Source organism: Ascaphus truei, chromosome 7 (assembly GCF_040206685.1).
Source record: "Ascaphus truei isolate aAscTru1 chromosome 7, aAscTru1.hap1, whole genome shotgun sequence".
Lineage (NCBI taxonomy): Eukaryota > Metazoa > Chordata > Amphibia > Anura > Ascaphidae > Ascaphus > Ascaphus truei.
The window spans coordinates 112,656,896-112,678,997 of record NC_134489.1 but is presented as its reverse complement, the minus strand read 5'-3'; the positions used below and the strand labels follow the sequence as shown (position 1 = coordinate 112,678,997).

Sequence of the window (22,102 nt, the reverse complement as noted above, 5' to 3'; positions counted from 1 at the left end):
GAATAACGGGGCGTGAAGACTACTGTATAATAAGGAGTTATACAACACGCATTGTTTTCCCCCATTAACCCCGCGCAGAATAGTGTCGCTTCCTGTGAGCGTGCTGGATACAGCCCGTGATGTATGAGAAGTCGCAAAGTAATTATAATAAAATATATTCTTAAAACCTGCTTTAGAATATGAAATGAACACATTTTCCTTCACTTTGCTCCACAGGCTTCGAATAAAATAGAAATCATATGTAGTTACTGTAATGTCGAACTGAATTTGTTTTATTAGGAACACGCAGGCACCTGCTTCTACAAGTCGGTGTTTCCAGCACTGCGCTCTCCCACCGCTGGGTGCAAAGAAATAAAAACAATGGCATGGATGCAAAAGACATTATTTTAATCTAGACATAGGAACTCTTTTTTGATATAGTAATTGCTAGCAGTTACTTTGTTACACTGTGACTTTCTATGCAGTACTTTTTTGATACTACTTTTTGTATTTAAATTGATTCTTGGTTTAGATTAAAATAATTTTATTTATTTATTTATAAAATATTTTACCAGGAAGTAATACTTTGAGAGTTACCTCTTGTTTTCAAGTATGTCCTGGGCACAGAGTTAAGACAAATAATACACGGTTACAAATACAGTTACACAAATGAACAGGGTATACATTATATACAAGACATTGCATGCACAGTTAGAGATAATATATATTATGGGCGTATGAAACAGTTACAGACCAGGTTAAAATGTGAGACAGCCTTAGATTTGAAAGAACTTAAGCTGGTGGTGGATGTGAGAGTCTCTGGTAGGTTGTTCCAGTTTTGGGGTGCACGGTAGGAGAAGGAGGAGCGTCCGGATACTTTGTTGAGCCTTGGGACCATGAATAATAATAATGTCTTTTGCATAACTGCCATTGTTTATTCATGTTTGAGTGCCGCCCCAGTGTACGTCTGTTTGTTAATGTGTAACTGTCCGTGTGTTCTGCAGAATCCAGCTCCTGGACTGGTGGCTTTTAAAAGGCCTCTGTCATACTCCGAAATAGACATGGAATATCACCTGTGCCCCCTGCCAAAGTACCCCAACCAGCTCGAGGCCGTGAGGTCATCCATCCCGATGACCACACAGAGGAAGTTCCTCAGCAGAGAGGTACCCACAACGTAACAATGTATCCCGGCTGGACCTGTGTCTGCTTCCCACACCCCGTAGGGCTGAGGCCACACACAAACCCCTCTGCTTTCTTCATTCTAGGAAATCATCCCAGGCATAATGAGCTGGAGGAAATTCCCGCCCGCCTCCCGGGCTGCCCTGTCTGCGGCCGCTCCCGCCCCAAATACCGGCATGCTCCGATGGTAAGAGTCCCACTGACCAATCTATTGTCTATTACAATACCGCTAAAAACACAATATAATACCGTGTCTCAGGCTGCGGCCTACTCTCTGGTTTGTGCTGTTTCATTTAGACCTTTGAGACTCAAATCATGTTTTTGCACTTATTAGGTTTTTAGGGATAAAAAGCTGTGTGGGATATTTAGAGGAGGCGCTATAATCTGTTCCCATAATTGATCCTCTTATTATTCCATACAGCGTCTGCATGAAATCTAAGGAACGTATGCAGCTTTGTATACAGTATTTGACAAAAGACAAGATGCTACATTTAATATGACACATTATGTAGTACATTAATATGTATTATTATGTATTTTATCTATATTCTTCATAAATATGGCTCATTTAGTTCAATACTTTGGGTAACATATTTAGAACCCGCGACCACATCCCATACGGACCTTTTCACCCGATGAAAGGCCCGTATGGGACTTGAGACGTTGTACTCGCCCATTTATCAGAGCGCAGTGAGGACACGGCGCTGAGATATCTGCGAGTCCTACGTGGGATCTCGCTTGGGGAACTCTGTCACGTTGGTTTTCAGGCTTGTGCTGGTCACAACTCAGAGGGATTTCCCACCTAATTTGTTTTCCCCAACATATATATGTTTTTAAGCTTACAGCCACGTCACATTTAACCCATTTCAGCAGGTCCCACACTACCAACATTATACTGTCTCATGTTCAATATTTCTTCCCGTGTACAGATAGGAGGAGGAACAGAATACTGCAGCACACAGCACGGGGTGCGTGATGTACGGGCAGTACCTAAAGGGTTAAAATATAAGCACTATATGCGCTATGTATGAGCTACAGTGCCGTTAAAACAGGTTAAACACCAGAAGTGCCCTAATAATTATAGTGCAAAAAATATTTTTAAAAAACATTTATATATATATATAACATAAATCATTCCCGTGCCTGTCGCGGCAGCAGATAAACCCCCGCCCCTGCCCTGGGGGGGGGGGAGAGATCTCGCAGTAAGATATTCATTCCCGTGCCTGTCGCGGCAGCAGATAAACCCCCGCCCCTGCCCTGGGGGGGGGGGGGAGAGATCTCGCAGTAAGATATTCATTCCCGTGCCTGTCGCGGCAGCAGATAAACCCCCGCCTCTGCCCTGGGGGGGGGGGGGGAGAGATCTCGCAGTAAGATATTCATTCCCGTGCCTGTCGCGGCAGCAGATAAACCCCCGCCCCTGCCCTGGGGGGAGGGGAGAGATCTCGCAGTAAGATATTCATTCCCGTGCCTGTCGCGGCAGCAGATAAACCCCCGCCCCTGCCCTGGGGGGGGGGGGGGGGAGATCTCGCAGTAAGATATTCATTCCCGTGCCTGTCGCGGCAGCAGATAAACCCCCGCCCCTGCCCTGGGGGGGGGGAGGGGGGAGAGATCTCGCAGTAAGATATTCATTCCCGTGCCTGTCGCGGCAGCAGATAAACCCCCGCCCCTGCCCTGGGGGGGGGGGAGATCTCGCAGTAAGATATTCATTCCCGTGCCTGTCGCGGCAGCAGATAAACCCCCGCCCCTGCCCTGGGGGGGGGGGGGAGAGATCTCGCAGTAAGATATTCATTCACACGTGTGTTCCAGGACCCACTGATTAAGCGGGATGGGCGACCTTCAACTAAGGGGGAGAGGTCACAAGACCTCCCAAAACTGTTACCAATTTACATGTAGACATGCCCAGTCTTAGCTCAAACCCACCATTGTGTGTATATTTGTGTCATTTGGAGTGCTACTGTGTTTGTGACCTAATGTATACAACAAGCGACAAGATCCCCGATGCTATCGCCAACATGACAAATCATTTAGTACATTCATTACTATGTATTGTATCTGTATTCTTTCATCATAAATATGGGTGGTAACCGAGGGCGCAGGCTTAAACTGTGTTAGCCAAAGTATTGAACTAAATAACCCATATTTATGACGAAAGAATATAAATACATAGTAATGTACTAAATAATTAGTCATATTGATGTATTATTTAGTACATTATTTGTCATGTTGGCTGTAGCATGGGGGATCCTGTCTCTTGTTGTGTACATTATGTCACTATCCCAGTAGCATTCCAAATGACACAAATATATACTGTACACAATGTAGTGGGTTTGGGGTGTGAGCTTGCTAACACGGTGTATGGCTGTATGTATTTGCACATCTCTTAGACGGGGTAAAACTAACGCACATATTGATCAATAACATCACAATGTAGCCCCATGCCTCCTATTGCCGCAGATAATCACGCTTCAACAACGGCGCAATGGGAGCAAGTTGGCAAGCGATCACTGTGGTACCCTGATATTAAAGCAGCAATCCCCCAAAACCCAGTGTTATTTTTTTTAACCATATATGAACCAGGAGGTCTCACGGAACAGAACCCCATCACTCGAATCTCCGCGGACCCCCCGAATCTCCGCCGACCCCCCGAATCTCCGCGGCCCCCCCGAATCTCCGCGGACCCCCCGAATCTCCGCGGACCCCCGAATCTCCGCGGACCCCCCCGATTAGTAATAACCGCAGGCTGGTCCTGCCGTGAGGCGGTTCATTTCCTTTTACATATTTATAACAATCTGTTATCTCCTTTGACTTCCCCGTGTTTCAGTATCTTCAGCTATTTATTAATGGTTAGCTGTTTTTATTAACAATATCTTTATTATGTCTGCTGTAAATAAGTGACACATTGTATCTAAGTGACTGTTATTCGATTTCTTACCTCTATCAGACAGGATTATGACCCCTTAGCAGCTGCTGATGTGTGAGGCTGCCGGCTGGATCAGTAACACTCTGATATAATGTATAACACATTCACACAGGTCCCCGGGCTGTTTATTCTAACACTGGAAGTTACGGGGATGAATATTCTGTTAGAGCTGAGAAACAATCTGATTAACATCACAGGGAAGTTAATAAAGCCGAGCTGATTTGTAGCAAAACGGTGCAGTTTGCCCCAAAACACAGAGCGTACGTGTGCATGTTCTTAATCGTGTTTCTTACGTTTGCTGCTGATCTCTCGGGAGGAGAGGTTTACGCCACTTTAACCTGGCGACTTTCATTGGCGCAAAGAGAACGCTTCACGGACTTTGCATGACGAAGCTCTATATAGCAGCAATGTTGCTGCTCCTGACAGACGATGAGTGAGGAACGTGCCACAATGACGAGACGCGTCCTCCCTTATTCATTAGCTGTTCTAACCGGTGTGTTCATTACCGCCGCGGCAGTGAGCACAGGGAGAAGGGGTCCGTGGTATCCTCGCCGTGACCTGCCGATTTCTCTGTATCTCCAGGTGTGATCCCTTCTGTGTGGATTTGCTCCCGACCGAGGCCCCTCCGATACTCAGCGGATTACTGGAGGAAGATAAGGAAAACATTGTAACAAAGTAAGTGGGCTCCCATCTCCCAGTGTGCACTCACTGAGCCGAAGACACAATCAGCGCTCAGCGCAATATCCTTCCTCAGCTGTATCTCTGGCAATGGGCCGGTATGGACAGAGCGGGGTTAAAGGTCGGATAGTCCCACGTAAACACCGACTGATTCTGGCCAGGCGACTGCTAAATCCAACCTCGCTTTCAATACAGCAACCCGGCTTGGGATTGTTCCGTTGGCTTCCCGTTACATAGTTACACGCCAGTACATGCTACTCGACTGAAAGATCCTCTGTGCATGAAATGAAAGCACCGGCTGTTTTCTAGCATTGTTCTCACCACCGACAAAGATATCATCGTCAAATAAACTCCCATCATTTGTATTTTGTGGCAGAAAAAAGCCAAAGTAACAAAAACCCATTTCTCGCATTGCTGCCAGGCGACGTCCTCATGTACTTCCCTTTTCAGGGAGGTGGATGAGGAAGAAGGAAGCGTTTCTCTCACCCCAAACATGATGAAGGCTGAATTCACACTCATAGAAACTGCACCCGGAGACCTCAGGAGGTACGTTTCCAAACTACTGAATGTGACTCAGGATTGTGTTACTTTTTCTGGGTAGGTGAACAAAAAAATAAGGGTTTCCTCTTTTCCAACCACCCCCTTTGTCCTTTCACATATACGAAGGTATAAAATGTGCAAACCGGTGACTGTTATACCAGGAAATATTTGAAATACCAGGACCGTGGAAGTTTGTTTTTTTGCTGGTGGATTGTGTTTGTTATCCTGGAGCCTGAGCTTATTTAGCACAGCTTGCACTTTAAATAATGAGGCCATAACATTGTCAGCTGAAACAGGACTGCCCACACTGGTTTGTTTCCCAGCATCCTATGCACCACTTTCAGATACTGTATGTACTTTTTCCTGGGAGACACACAGCTGCGGAGCCAGGAAAAGTGTATTCGCTGCACGTGCTCGTACAGGAGAAAGGAAACTACTTATTATTTGTTATCAATGAGGCTAAACCGTCAGCAAGCACCATAATCATTTGTTATAGAATGTGTATATAAACATATATACAGGTGTGTCTATATATAAAGATCACTTGTGTTCACATGTCTTAGACGGGTCTGCAACCCTGCTTTTCGCCATTATCACCTAGAATACAGTGCTTCTACTGCAGCAAGGGATTCTGGGAAATGACATGCAAATTAGTACGCAGTGCCACCTTTGTCTCAAGCCCATTATTACATGGAGCCCTTACATGTGAATGTGCTCACAAGTTATATTTTTATTTGCTAAATGCTATACGGGGGAGGGTTTTTAGTCACCTTTTCACCCACCACAACCTAAATAATATATGTATGTGTACATATGTATGTAGATATATATATATAATATATATATCAATCATCGTGCATGTACATGCAGGTGTTATGCAATGACCCCGGTATTGGATCCCGACACCTTGCAGTGTTTGTGCTGATGGGGATCTGTGATTCTCACACACTGAACAGACCGCGTTTGCGTAACCGAGAATGTAAATGTCTGCATCGTAATTGATTTGTGTATGTTATATGGCGGTACAAGGCTGCGCACACCCTGCGTACCTGCAGCACGGGGAATGTAGCAGTGATTGGTTACATATTCATCATTTCTCTTCTCAGTGATGAAACGGGGGAACAGAAGCCTGTTTTGTCCTTCACGGCCGCCTCTCCCAGACCAGTGACAAGGTAACGATAAGAGCGTACAAGTGAGCAAGGACAGCGCTGTGCGACATTCTCTCACACCATTCAGGAGCAGATTACAGGCTAGGTGTTTAACATTTCTCTAGTTAACCCTTAATTAGCTCCGTTCTAACTGCCTCTGAGACAACTTGCTTAGGTACGAGTTGCTTGGTTGCTCTCGAGGAAGGAAGGGGGCCCTAATCCAGTGTGTATGAAACGTGACATGTGGACACAGACTCACTCGTACCAGGCTCTGATAAGAGGAAACACAGCAAACTCATCCCTAGCACAGCGGTCTGCAAGTAATGCTTTCTCCAGCACCAAAGAGGTTAAAAGTAAAGGAGACGGGTCAGAAAAATTCTGTCCCTCTATACCAGACGTGTTTGTTTTATAATAATGTATAGTGCAAAGTTCTAGTAGCCGTATTCCTCCCGGAGACTTATATTCCTCCCGGAGACTTATATTCCTCGCGGAGACTTATATTCCTCCCGGAGACTTATATTCCTCCCGGAGACTTATATTCCTCCCGGAGACTTATATTCCTCCCGGAGACTTATATTCCCCCCGGAGACTTATATTCCTCCCGGAGACTTATATTCCCCCCGGAGACTTATATTCCTCCCGGAGACTTATATTCCTCCCGGGGACTTATATTCCCCCCGGAGACTTATATTCCTCCCGGAGACTTATATTCCCCCCGGAGACTTATATTCCTCCCGGAGACTTATATTCCTCCCGGAGACTTATATTCCCCCCAGAGACTTATATTCCCCCCGGAGACTTATATTCCCCCCGGAGACTTATATTCCTCCCGGAGACTTATCCCCCGGAGACTTATATTTCTCCCGGGGACTTATATTCCCCCCGGAGACTTATATTCCCCCCGGAGACTTATATTCCTCCCGGAGACTTATATTCCTCCCGGAGACTTATATTCCCCCCGGAGACTTATATTCCTCCCGGAGACTTATATTCCTCCCGGAGACTTATATTCCCCCCGGAGACTTATATTCCTCCCTGAGACTTATATTCCCCCCGGAGACTTATATTCCCCCCGGAGATTTATATTCCTCCCGGAGACTTATCCCCCGGAGACTTATATTCCCCCCGGAGACTTATATTCCTCCCGGAGATTTATATTCCCCCCGGAGACTTATATTCCCCCCGGAGACTTATATTCCTCCCGGAGACTTATATTCCTCCCGGAGACTTATATTCCCCCCGGAGACTTATATTCCCCCCGGGGACTTATATTCCCCCCGGAGACTTATATTCCCCCCGGAGACTTATATTCCTCCCGGGGACTTATATTCCTCCCGGGGACTTATATTCCTCCCGGAGACTTATATTCCTCCCGGAGACTTATATTCCCCCCGGAGACTTATATTCCTCCCGGGGACTTATATTCCTCCCGGAGACTTATATTCCCCCCGGAGACTTATATTCCTCCCGGAGACTTATATTCCCCCCCGGAGACTTATATTCCTCCCGGAGACTTATATTCCTCCCGGAGACTTATATTCCCCCCGGAGACTTATATTCCTCCCGGGGACTTATATTCCCCCCGGAGACTTATATTCCTCCCGGAGACTTATATTCCCCCCGGAGACTTATATTCCCCCCGGAGACTTATATTCCTCCCGGAGACTTATATTCCTCCCGGAGACTTATATTCCTCCCGGAGACTTATATTCCTCCCGGAGACTTATATTCCTCCCGGAGACTTATATTCCTCCCGGAGACTTATATTCCTCCCGGGGACTTATATTCCCCCCGGAGACTTATATTCCCCCCGGAGACTTATATTCCTCCCGGAGACTTATATTCCCCCCGGAGACTTATATTCCCCCCGGAGACTTATATTCCTCCCGGAGACTTATATTCCCCCCGGAGACTTATATTCCTCCCGGAGACTTATATTCCTCCCGGAGACTTATATTCCCCCCGGAGACTTATATTCCCCCCGGAGACTTATATTCCTCCCGGAGACTTATATTCCCCCCGGAGACTTATATTCCTCCCGGAGACTTATATTCCTCCCGGAGACTTATATTCCTCCCGGAGACTTATATTCCTCCCGGGGACTTATTTTCCTCCCGGAGATTTATATTCCTCCCGGAGATTTATATTCCTCCCGGAGACTTATATTCCCCCCGGAGACTTATATTCCCCCCGGGGACTTATATTCCTCCCAGAGACTTATATTCCTCCCGGGGACTTATATTCCTCCCGGAGACTTATATTTCTCCCGGAGACTTGTATTCCCCCCGGAGACTTATATTCCTCCCGGGGACTTATATTCCCCCCGGAGACTTATATTCCCCCCGGAGACTTATATTCCTCCCGGAGACTTATATTCCCCCCGGGGACTTATATTCCTCCCGGAGACTTATATTCCTCCCAGAGACTTATATTCCCCCCGGGGACTTATATTCCCCCCGGGGACTTATATTCCTCCCGGAGACTTATATTCCTCCCGGAGACTTATATTCCTCCCGGGGACTTATATTTCTCCCGGGGACTTATATTCCCCCCGGGGACTTATATTCCCCCCGGAGACTTATATTCCCCCCGGGGACTTATATTCCTCCCGGAGACTTATATTCCCCCCGGAGACTTATATTCCTCCCGGAGACTTATATTCCCCCCGGAGACTTATATTCCTCCCGGAGACTTATATTCCCCCCGGAGACTTATATTCCTCCCGGAGACTTATATTCCTCCCGGAGACTTATATTCCTCCCAGAGACTTATATTCCCCCCGGAGACTTATATTCCCCCCGGAGACTTATATTCCTCCCGGAGACTTATCCCCCGGAGACTTATATTTCTCCCGGGGACTTATATTCCCCCCGGAGACTTATATTCCCCCCGGAGACTTATATTCCTCCCGGAGACTTATATTCCTCCCGGAGACTTATATTCCCCCCGGAGGCTTATATTCCTCCCTGAGACTTATATTCCCCCGGAGACTTATATTCCTCCCTGAGACTTATATTCCCCCCGGAGACTTATATTCCCCCCGGAGATTTATATTCCTCCCGGAGACTTATCCCCCGGAGACTTATATTCCCCCCGGAGACTTATATTCCTCCCGGAGATTTATATTCCCCCCGGAGACTTATATTCCCCCCGGAGACTTATATTCCTCCCGGAGACTTATATTCCTCCCGGAGACTTATATTCCCCCCGGAGACTTATATTCCCCCCGGGGACTTATATTCCCCCCGGAGACTTATATTCCCCCCGGAGACTTATATTCCTCCCGGGGACTTATATTCCTCCCGGGGACTTATATTCCTCCCGGAGACTTATATTCCTCCCGGAGACTTATATTCCCCCCGGAGACTTATATTCCTCCCGGGGACTTATATTCCTCCCGGAGACTTATATTCCCCCCGGAGACTTATATTCCTCCCGGAGACTTATATTCCCCCCCGGAGACTTATATTCCTCCCGGAGACTTATATTCCTCCCGGAGACTTATATTCCTCCCGGAGACTTATATTCCTCCCGGGGACTTATATTCCCCCCGGAGACTTATATTCCCCCCGGAGACTTATATTCCTCCCGGAGACTTATATTCCCCCCGGAGACTTATATTCCCCCCGGAGACTTATATTCCTCCCGGAGACTTATATTCCCCCCGGAGACTTATATTCCTCCCGGAGACTTATATTCCTCCCGGAGACTTATATTCCCCCCGGAGACTTATATTCCCCCCGGAGACTTATATTCCTCCCGGAGACTTATATTCCCCCCGGAGACTTATATTCCTCCCGGAGACTTATATTCCTCCCGGAGACTTATATTCCTCCCGGAGACTTATATTCCTCCCGGGGACTTATTTTCCTCCCGGAGACTTATATTCCTCCCGGAGATTTATATTCCTCCCGGAGATTTATATTCCTCCCGGAGACTTATATTCCCCCCGGAGACTTATATTCCCCCCGGGGACTTATATACCTCCCAGAGACTTATATTCCTCCCGGGGACTTATATTCCTCCCGGAGACTTATATTTCTCCCGGAGACTTGTATTCCCCCCGGAGACTTATATTCCTCCCGGGGACTTATATTCCCCCCGGAGACTTATATTCCCCCCGGAGACTTATATTCCTCCCGGAGACTTATATTCCCCCCGGGGACTTATATTCCTCCCGGAGACTTATATTCCTCCCAGAGACTTATATTCCCCCCGGGGACTTATATTCCCCCCGGGGACTTATATTCCTCCCGGAGACTTATATTCCTCCCGGAGATTTATATTCCTCCCGGAGACTTATATTCCCCCCGGAGACTTATATTCCTCCCGGAGACTTATATTCCCCCCGGAGACTTATATTCCTCCCAGAGACTTATATTCCCCCCGGGGACTTATATTCCTCCCGGAGACTTATATTCCTCCCAGAGACTTATATTCCCCCCGGGGACTTATATTCCCCCCGGGGACTTATATTCCTCCCGGAGACTTATATTCCCCCCGGAGACTTATATTCCCCCCGGAGACTTATATTCCCCCTGGAGACTTATATTCCTCCCGGGGACTTATATTCCCCCCGGAGACTTATATTCCCCCCGGAGACTTATATTCCCCCCGGAGACTTATATTCCCCCCGGAGACTTATATTCCCCCCGGAGACTTATATTCCCCCCGGAGACTTATATTCCTCCCGGAGACTTATATTCCCCCCGGAGACTTATATTCCCCCCGGAGACTTATATTCCCCCCGGGGACTTATATTCCCCCCGGGGACTTATATTCCCCCCGGAGACTTATATTTCCCCCGGAGACTTATATTCCCCCCGGAGACTTATATTCCCCCCGGAGACTTATATTCCCCCCGGAGACTTATATTCCTCCCGGAGACTTATATTCCCCCCGGGGACTTATATTCCCCCCGGGGACTTATATTCCTCCCGGAGACTTATATTCCCCCCGGAGACTTATATTCCCCCCGGAGACTTATATTCCTCCCGGAGACTTATATTCCCCCCGGAGACTTATATTCCTCCCGGAGACTTATATTCCTCCCGGAGACTTATATTCCTCCCCGGGACTTATATTCCTCCCGGAGACTTATATTCCTCCCGGAGATTTATATTCCTCCCGGAGACTTATATTCCCCCCGGAGACTTATATTCCCCCCGGGGACTTATATTCCTCCCAGAGACTTATATTCCTCCCGGGGACTTATATTCCTCCCGGGGACTTATATTCCCCCCGGAGACTTATATTCCTCCCGGAGATTTATATTCCTCCCGGAGACTTATATTCCCCCCGGAGACTTATATTCCTCCCGGAGACTTATATTCCTCCCAGAGACTTATATTCCCCCCGGGGACTTATATTCCCCCCGGGGACTTATATTCCTCCCGGAGACTTATATTCCCCCCGGAGACTTATATTCCCCCCGGAGACTTATATTCCCCCCGGAGACTTATATTCCCCCCGGAGACTTATATTCCTCCCGGAGACTTATATTCCTCCCAGATACTTATATTCCCCCCGGGGACTTATATTCCTCCCGGAGACTTATATTCCCCCCGGAGACTTATATTCCCCCCGGAGACTTATATTCCCCCCGGAGACTTATATTCCCCCCGGAGACTTATATTCCCCCCGGGGACTTATATTCCTCCCGGAGACTTGTATTCCTCCCGGAGACCCGCAGATTTGTTAGTGTTTCTGATATCTCCAAATTAACCAACAAAGCCGTTAATTCTTCGTATGTATAATGTACGGAGCTGCGGAGACCTCCGTGGTCTCATCGTGTACACACCATTATTGAGACACGCGGCAGGGTTCTGGCGGGAGAACTGAAACACGCAACAGGGTTCTGGTGGGAGTACTGATACACACGGCAGGGTTCTGGTGGGAGTACTGAAACACACGGCAGGAGGCTGGTGGGAGTACTGATACACACGGCAGGGGGCTGGTGGGAGTACTGAAACACATGGCAGGAGGCTGGTGGGAGTACTGATACACACGGCAGGGGGCTGGTGGGAGTACAGAAACACACGGCAGGAGGCTGGTGGGAGTACTGAGACACGCGGCAGGGTTCTGGTGGAAGTACTGAAACATGCAGCAGGGTTCTGGTGGAAGTACTGAAACACGCAGCAGGGTTCTGGTGGGAGTACTGATACACACGGCAGGGTTCTGGTGGGAGTACTGAGACACGCAGCAGGGTTCTGGTGGGAGTACTGATACACGCAGCAGGGTTCTGGTGGGAGTACTGAAACACGCGGCAGGGGGCTGGTGGGAGTACTGAAACACACGGCAGGGTTCTGGTGGAAGTACTGAAACACATGGCAGGAGGCTGGTTGGAGTACTGAAACACGCATCAGGGTTCTGGTGGGAGTACTGAAACACGCAGCAGGGTTCTGGTGGGAGTACTGAAACACTCGTCAGGGTTGTGGTGGGAGTACTGAGACACACAGCAGGGTTCTGGTGGGAGTACTGAAACACATGGCAGGAGGCTGGTTGGAGTACTGAAACACTCGTCAGGGTTGTGGTGGGAGTACTGATACACACAGCAGGGGGCTGGTCGGAGTACTGATGTACACGGCAGGGTTCTGATGGGAGTACTGATACATACAGCAGGGGGCTGGTGGGAGTACTGATACACACGGCAGGGTTCTGGTCGGAGTACTGATGTACACGGCAGGGTTCTGGTGGGAGTACTGAAACACGTGGTAGGGTTCTGGTGGGAGTACTGATACACACGGCAGGGGGCTGGCGGGAGTACTGAAATAGACAGCAGGGTTCTGGTGGGAGTACTGAAAAACACGGGAGGGGGCTGGTGGGAGTACTGAAACACACGGCAGGGTTCTGGTGAGAGTACTGAAACACACGGCAGGGTTCTGGTGGGAGTACTGAAACACACGGCAGGGTTCTGGTGAGAGTACTGAGACACACGGCAGGGTTCTGGCGGGAGTACTGAAACACGCAACAGGGTTCTGGTGGGAGTACTGATACACACGGCAGGGTTCTGGTGGGAGTACTGAAACACACGGCAGGAGGCTGGTGGGAGTACTGATACACACGGCAGGGGGCTGGTGGGAGTACTGAAACACATGGCAGGAGGCTGGTGGGAGTACTGATACACACGGCAGGGGGCTGGTGGGAGTACTGAAACACACGGCAGGAGGCTGGTGGGAGTACTGAGACACGCGGCAGGGTTCTGGGGGGAGTACTGAAACACGCAGCAGAGTTCTGGTGGGAGTACTGAAACACGCGGCAGCGTTCTGGTGGGAATACTGAAACACGCGGCAGGGTTCTGGTGGAAGTACTGAAACACGCAGCAGAGTTCTGGTGGGAGTACTGATACACACGGCAGGGTTCTGGTGGGAGTACTGAAACACGCAGCAGAGTTCTGGTGGGAGTACTGAAACACACGGCAGGGGGCTGGTGGGAGTACTGAAACACACGGCAGGGTTCTGGTGGGAGTACTGAAACACATGGCAGGAGGCTGGTTGGAGTACTGAAACACGCATCAGGGTTCTGGTGGGAGTACTGAAACACGCAGCAGGGTTCTGGTGGGAGTACTGAAACACTCGTCAGGGTTGTGGTGGGAGTACTGAGACACACAGCAGGGTTCTGGTGGGAGTACCGAAACACATGGCAGGAGGCTGGTTGGAGTACTGAAACACGCATCAGGGTTGTGGTGGGAGTACTGATACACACAGCAGGCAGCTGGTGGCAGTACTGAAACACTCGTCAGGGTTGTGGTGGGAGTACTGATACACACAGCAGGAGGCTGGTCGGAGTACTGATGTACACGGCAGGGTTCTGATGGGAGTACTGATACATACAGCAGGGGGCTGGTGGGAGTACTGATACACACGGCAGGGTTCTGGTCGGAGTACTGATGTACACGGCAGGGTTCTGGTGAGAGTACTGAAACACGTTGTAGGGTTCTGGTGGGAGTACTGATACACACGGCAGGGGGCTGGCGGGAGTACTGAAATAGACAGCAGGGTTCTGGTGGGAGTACTGAAACACATGGGAGGGGGCTGGTGGGAGTACTGAAACACACGGCAGGGTTCTGGTGGGAGTACTGAAATAGACAGCAGGGTTCTGGTGGGAGTACTGAAAAACACGGGAGGGGGCTGGTGGGAGTACTCAAACACACGGCAGGGTTCTGGTGAGAGTACTGAAACACACGGCAGGGTTCTGTTGGGAGTACTGAGACACACGGCAGGGGGCTGGTGGGAGTACTGAAACACACGGCAGGGTTCTAGTGGGAGTACTGAAACACGCGGCAGGGTTCTGGTGGGAGTATTGAAACACACGGCAGGAGGCTGGTGGGAGTACTGAAACACACGGCAGGGTTCTGGTGGGAATACTGAGACACGCGGCAGGGGGCTGGTGGGAGTACTGAGACACAGCAGGGGGCTGGTGGGAGTACTGATACACATGGCAGGAGGCTGGTGGGAGTACTGATACACGCGGCAGGGTTCTGGTGGGAGTACTGATACACGCGGCAGGGTTCTGGTGGGAGTACTGATACACACGGCAGGAGGCTGGTGGGAGTACTGATACACGCGGCAGGAGGCTGGTGGGAGTACTGAAACACGCGGCAGGGGGCTGGTGGGAGTACTGAAACACGCGGCAGGGGGCTGGTGGGAGTACTGAAACACAGCAGGGGGCTGGTGGGAGTACTGATACACACGGCAGGGGGCTGGTGGGAGTACTGAAACACGCAGCAGGGTTCTGGTGGGAGTACTGATACACACGGCAGGGTTCTGGTGGGAGTTCTGAAACACGCAGCAGGGTTCTGGTGGGAGTACTGAAACACGCGGCAGCGTTCTGGTGGGAGTACTGATACACACGGCAGGGGGCTGGTGGGAGTACTGATACACGCGGCAGGGAACTGGTGGGAGTACTGAGACACGCGGCAGGGTTCTGGTGGGAGTACTGAAACACACGGCAGGGTTAGTACTGAAACACACGGCATGGTTCTGGGGGGAGTACTGAAACACGCGGCTCGGTTCTGGTGGGAGTACTGAAACACGCGGCAGGGTTCTGGTGGGAGTACTGAAACACGCGGCAGGGTTCTGGTGGGAGTACTGAAACACGCGGCAGGGTTCTGGTGGGAGTACTGAAACACACGGCATGGTTCTGGGGGGAGTACTGAAACACGCGGCAGGGTTCTGGTGGGAGTACTGAAACACGCGTCAGGGTTCTGGTGGGAGTACTGAAACACGCGGCAGGGTTCTGGTGGGAGTACTGAAACACTCGGCAGGGTTCTGGTAGGAGTACTGAAACACACGGCAGGGTTCTGGTGGGAGTACTGAAACACATGGCAGGAGGCTGGTGGGAGTACTGAAACACAGGGCAGGGTTCTGGTGGGAGTACTGGTACACACGGGAGGGGGCTAGTGGGAGTACTGTTACACACGGCAGGGGGCTGGTGGGAGTACTGAGACACGCGGCAGGGTTCTGGTGGGAGTACTGAAACACACGGGAGGGGGCTAGTGGGAGTACTGTTACACACGGCAGGGGGCTGGTGGGAGTACTGATACACACGGGAGGGGGCTAGTGGGAGTACTGTTACACACGGCAGGGGGCTGGTGGGAGTACTGAGACACGCGGCAGGGTTCTGGTGGGAGTACTGTTACACACGGCAGGGGGCTGGTGGGAGTACTGAGACACGCGGCAGGGTTCTGGTGGGAGTACTGATACACACGGGAGGGGGCTGCTTTCATATCCTGCCCAATGTTTCTCCGCCTCACACAGGGATTTCCGGGAGCAGCAGCCGGAGTTACGTTTCCAGGCTCAGAGTAACGAGCTCGGGGACAAAGTGAGAAGTCGCCTGGTGCAGATGAAGCATCTCTCCCACAATCCCCTGCTCATACTGCACTAAAAGGTGACGTTACCCCCTCACTGCCAGAGACCTGCAACATCACACTATGCAATACAACATCACACTATGCAATACAACATCACACTATGCAATACAACATCACACCGTGCCATGCAACATCACACTATGCAATACAACATCACACCGTGCCATGCAATATCACACTATGCAATATCACACTATGCAATATCACTCTATGCAATATCACACTATGCAATATCACACTATGCAATATCACACTATGCAATATCACTCTATGCAATATCACTCTATGCAATATCACACTATGCAATATCACACTATGCAATATCACTCTATGCAATATCACACTATGCAATATCACACTATGCAATATCACACTATGCAATATCACTCTATGCAATATCACTATATGCAACATCACACTATGCAACATCACACTATGCAACATCACACTATGCAATATCACACTATGCAATATCACTCTATGCAATATCACTCTATGCAACATCACACTATGCAACATCACACTATGCAATATCACTATATGCAACATCACACTATGCAATATCACTCTATGCAACATCACACTATGCAACATCACACTATGCAATATCACTCTATGCAATATCACTCTATGCAATATCACACTATGCAATATCACTCTATGCAATATCACACTATGCAATATCACACTATGCAATATCACTCTATGCAATATCACTCTATGCAATATCACACTATGCAATATCACACTATGCAATATCACTCTATGCAATATCACTCTATGCAATATCACTCTATGCAATATCACTCTATGCAATATCACACTATGCAATATCACTCTATGCAATATCACTCTATGCAACATCACACTATGCAATATCACACTATGCAACATCACACTATGCAACATCACACTATGCAACATCACACTATGCAATATCACTCTATGCAACATCACACTATGCAACATCACACTATGCAATATCACACTATGCAATATCACACTATGCAATACAATATCACACTATGCAATACAATATCACACTATGCAATACAATATCACACTATGCAATACAATATCACACTATGCAATACAATATCACACTATGCAATACAATATCACACTATGCAATACAATATCACACCGTGCAATACAATAACACACCGTGCAATACAATATCACACTATGCAATACAATATCACACCGTGCAATACAATATCACACCGTGCAATACAATATCACACTATGCAATACAATATCACACTATGCAATATCACACCATGCAATACAATATCACACTATGCAATACAACATCACACCGTGCAATACAATAACACACCATGCAATACAATATCACACTATGCAATACAATATCACACCGTGCAATACAATATCACACCGTGCAATACAATATCACACTATGCAATACAATATCACACTATGCAATACAATATCACACTATGCAATATCACACCATGCAATACAATATCACACTATACAATACAATATCACACCATGCAATACAATATCACACTATGCAATACAATATCACACTATGCAATACAACATCACACTGTGCAATACAATATCACACTATACAATACACTATCACACTATGCAATACACTATCACACTATGCAATACACTATCACACTATGCAATACAACATCACACTATGCAATACAACATCACACTATGCAATACAACATTACACTATGCAATACAATATCACACCATGCAATACAATATCACACCGTGCAACATCACACTATGCAATACAACATCGCACTATGCAATACAACATCACACCATGCAATACAATATCACACCGTGCAATACAATATCACACTATGCAATACAATATCACACCATGCAATACAATATCACACCGTGCAATACAATATCACACCGTGCAATACAATATCACACCGTGCAATACAATATCACACCGTGCAATACAATATCACACCGTGCAATACAATATCACACCGTGCAATACAATATCACACCGTGCAATACAATATCACACCGTGCAATACAATATCACACCTTGCAATACAATATCACACCATGCAATACAATATCACACTATGCAATACAATATCACACTATGCAACATCACACCATGCAATACAATATCACACTATGCAATACAATATCACACTATGCAATACAGCATCACACTATGCAACATCACACCATGCAATACATCACACCATGCAATACATCACACCATGCAATACAATATCACACTATGCAATACAATATCACACCGTGCAACATCACACCATGCAATACAATATCACACCATGCAATACAATATCACACTATGCAATACAACATCACACCATGCAATACAATATCACACCATACAATACAATATCACACTATGCAATACAACATCACACCATGCAATACAATATCACACTATGCAATATCAAACTATGCAACATCACACTATGCAATATCACACTATGCAATATCACACTATGCAACATCACACTATGCAACATCACACTATGCAATATCACACTATGCAATATCACACCATGCAATATCACAATATGCAATATCACACTGTGCAACATCACACTATGCAACATCACACCATACAATATCACACCATGCAATATCGCACCATGCAACATCACACTATGCAATACAATATCACACCATGCAATATCACACCATACAATATCACACCATACAATATCACACTATGCAATATCACACTATGCAATATCACACTATACAATATCACACTATACAATATCACACTATACAATATCACACCATGCAATATCACACTATGCAATATCACACTATACAATATCACACTATACAATACCACACCATGCAATATCACACCGTGCAATATCACACTATACAATACCACACTATACAATATCACACCATGCAATATCACACCATACAATATCACACTATGCAATATCACACTATGCAATATCACACTATACAATATCACACTATACAATATCACACTATACAATATCACACCATGCAATATCACACTATACAATACCACACCATGCAATATCACACCGTGCAATATCACACTATGCAACATCACACTATGCAATATCACACCATGCAATATCACACCATGCAACATCACACTATGCAATATCACACCATGCAACATCACACTATGCAACATCACACTATGCAATATCACACCATGCAATATCACACCATGCAATATCACACCATGCAACATCACACTATGCAATATCACACCATGCAACATCACACCATGCAACATCACACCATGCAATATCTCACCATGCAATATCACACCGTGCAATATCACACTGTGCAACATCACACTGTGCAATATCGCAATATACAATATCACACCATGCAATATCACACCATGCAATATCACACCATGCAATATCACACTATGCAACATCACACCATAGAATACAATATCAAACTATGCAACATCACACTATGCAATACAATATCATTCGATACAATACATTATTAGCTTCTCTTGCAAGGGAGGAGTAATGTGTCTTTACGCCCCTCCCCAAAGTACTAATGCTCGTGTCCACTAACTCAGGGTACACAGCGCCAGGGATTTCTGCGCACTTTATCCGGGAGGAAGTCAAGCGAATTCTCGCTGTGTGCTGGGATTTCACGTCGGTTCTTCGCTCTCGAGCCGCGATGGGAAACGTCACTTGGAAAGATAGCAACTGTGTGACATATACAGAAGTTCTTCTGATGGACACGATACTGATATATACTGTGCATTATGTGACCTTATTAAAGATGAGACACTTGTTCTCTGTGTAAAATATTTCATTTCTCTCAGGTTAGTTACAAATTGGGATTTCTTAAAATGAGCGGCGCGTTTCTCCCGGATAGAGGTAGTTTATAGATAATCCTCCTCACGGCGCGTTTCTCCCGGATAGAGGTAGTTTATAGATGATCCTGCGCACGGCGCGTTTCTAACGGATAGAGGTAGTTTATAGATGATCCTGCGCACGGCGAGTTTCTCCCAGATTGAGGTAGTTTATAGATAATCCTGCACACGGCGCGTTTCTCCCGGATAGGGGTAGTTTATAGATAATCCTCCTCAAGGCGCGTTTCTCCCGGATAGAGGTAGTTTATAGATGATCCAGCGCACGGCGTGTTTCTCCCGGATAGAGGTAGTTTATAGATGATCCTGCGCACGGCGCGTTTCTCCCGGATAGAGGTAGTTTATAGATAATCCTGCGCACGGCGCGTTTCTCCCGGACAGAGGTAGTTTATAGAGGATCCTGCGCACGGCGCGTTTCTCCCGGATAGAGGTAGTTTATAGATAATCCTGCGCACGTCGCGTTTCTCCCGGATAGAGGTAGTTTATAGATAATCCTGCGCACGGCGCGTTTCTCCCGGATAGAGGTAGTTTATAGATAACCCTGCGCACGGCGCGTTTCTCCCGGATAGAGGTAGTTTATAGATAATCCTGCGCACGGTGCGCGTTTCTCCCGGATAGAGGTAGTTTATAGATAATCCTGCGCACGGCGCGCGTTTCTCCCGGATAGAGGTAGTTTATAAATAATCCTGCGCACGGCGCATTTCTCCCGGATAGAGGTAGTTTATAGATAATCCTGCGCACGGCGCGTTTCTCCCGGATAGAGGTAGTTTATAGATAATCCTGCGCACGGCGCGTTTCTCCTGGATAGAGGTAGTTTATAGATAATCCTGCGCACGGCGCGTTTCTCCCGGATAGAGGTAGTGTATAGATTATCCTGCGCACGGCGCGTTTCTCCCGGATAGAGGTAGTTTATAGATAATCCTGCGCACGGCGTGTTTCTCCCGGATAGAGGTAGTTTATAGATAATCCTGCGCACGGCGCGTTTCTCCCGGATAGAGGTAGTTTATAGATAATCCTGCGCACGGCGCGCGTTTCTCCCGGATAGAGGTAGTTTATAGATAATCCTGCGCACGGCGCGCGTTTCTCCCGGATAGAGGTAGTTTATAGATAATCCTGCGCACGGCGCGTTTCTCCCGGATAGAGGTAGTTTATAGATAATCCTGCGCACGGCGCGCTTTTCTCCCGGATAGAGATAGTTTATAGATAATCCTGCGCACGGCGCGTTTCTCCCGGATAGAGGTAGTTTATAGATAATCCTGCGCACGGCGCGTTTCTCCCGGATAGAGGTAGTTTATAGATAATCCTGCGCACGGCGCGTTTCTCCCGGATAGAGGTAGTTTATAGATAATCCTGCGCACGGCGCGCGTTTCTCCCGGATAGAGGTAGTTTATAGATAATCCTGCGCACGGCGCGTTTCTCCCGGATAGAGGTAGTTTATAGATAATCCTGCGCACGGCGCATTTCTCCCGGATAGAGGTAGTTTATAGCTAATCCTGCGCACGGCGTGTTTCTCCCGGATAGAGGTAGTTTATAGATAATCCTGCGCACGGCGCGCGTTTCTCCCGGATAGAGGTCGTTTATATATAATCCTGCGCACGGCGCGCGTTTCTCCCGGATAGAGGTAGTTTATAGATAATTGCGCGCCCGGATAGAGGTAGTTTATAGATAATCCTGCGCACGGCGCGTTTCTCCCAGATAGAGGTAGTTTATAGATAATCCTGCGCACGGCGCGCGTTTCTCCCGGATAGAGGTCGTTTATATATAATCCTGCGCACGGCGCGCGTTTCTCCCGGATAGAGGTAGTTTATAGATAATTGCGCGCCCGGATAGAGGTAGTTTATAGATAATCCTGCGCACGGCGCGTTTCTCCCGGATAGAGGTAGTTTATAGATTATTGCGCG

General features: G+C 47.8%; 1 protein-coding gene across 1 annotated transcript in view; it reads left to right on the top strand.

Annotated features, from left to right (window-relative positions):
* The window catches only part of CFAP221 (cilia and flagella associated protein 221), a 47,155-nt gene extending 27,033 nt beyond the window's left edge, over positions 1-20,122 (top strand). Inside the window, exons 3-9 of the mRNA XM_075606795.1 lie at positions 984-1,142; positions 1,245-1,345; positions 4,661-4,753; positions 5,207-5,302; positions 6,403-6,468; positions 16,203-16,332; positions 19,902-20,122. Coding sequence (XP_075462910.1) covers positions 984-1,142; positions 1,245-1,345; positions 4,661-4,753; positions 5,207-5,302; positions 6,403-6,468; positions 16,203-16,329 — 642 coding nt within the window. The 3' untranslated portion in view covers positions 16,330-16,332; positions 19,902-20,122. The remainder of the gene's footprint in view (positions 1-983; positions 1,143-1,244; positions 1,346-4,660; positions 4,754-5,206; positions 5,303-6,402; positions 6,469-16,202; positions 16,333-19,901) is intronic.
* Positions 20,123-22,102: the final 1,980 nt, after the last annotated feature.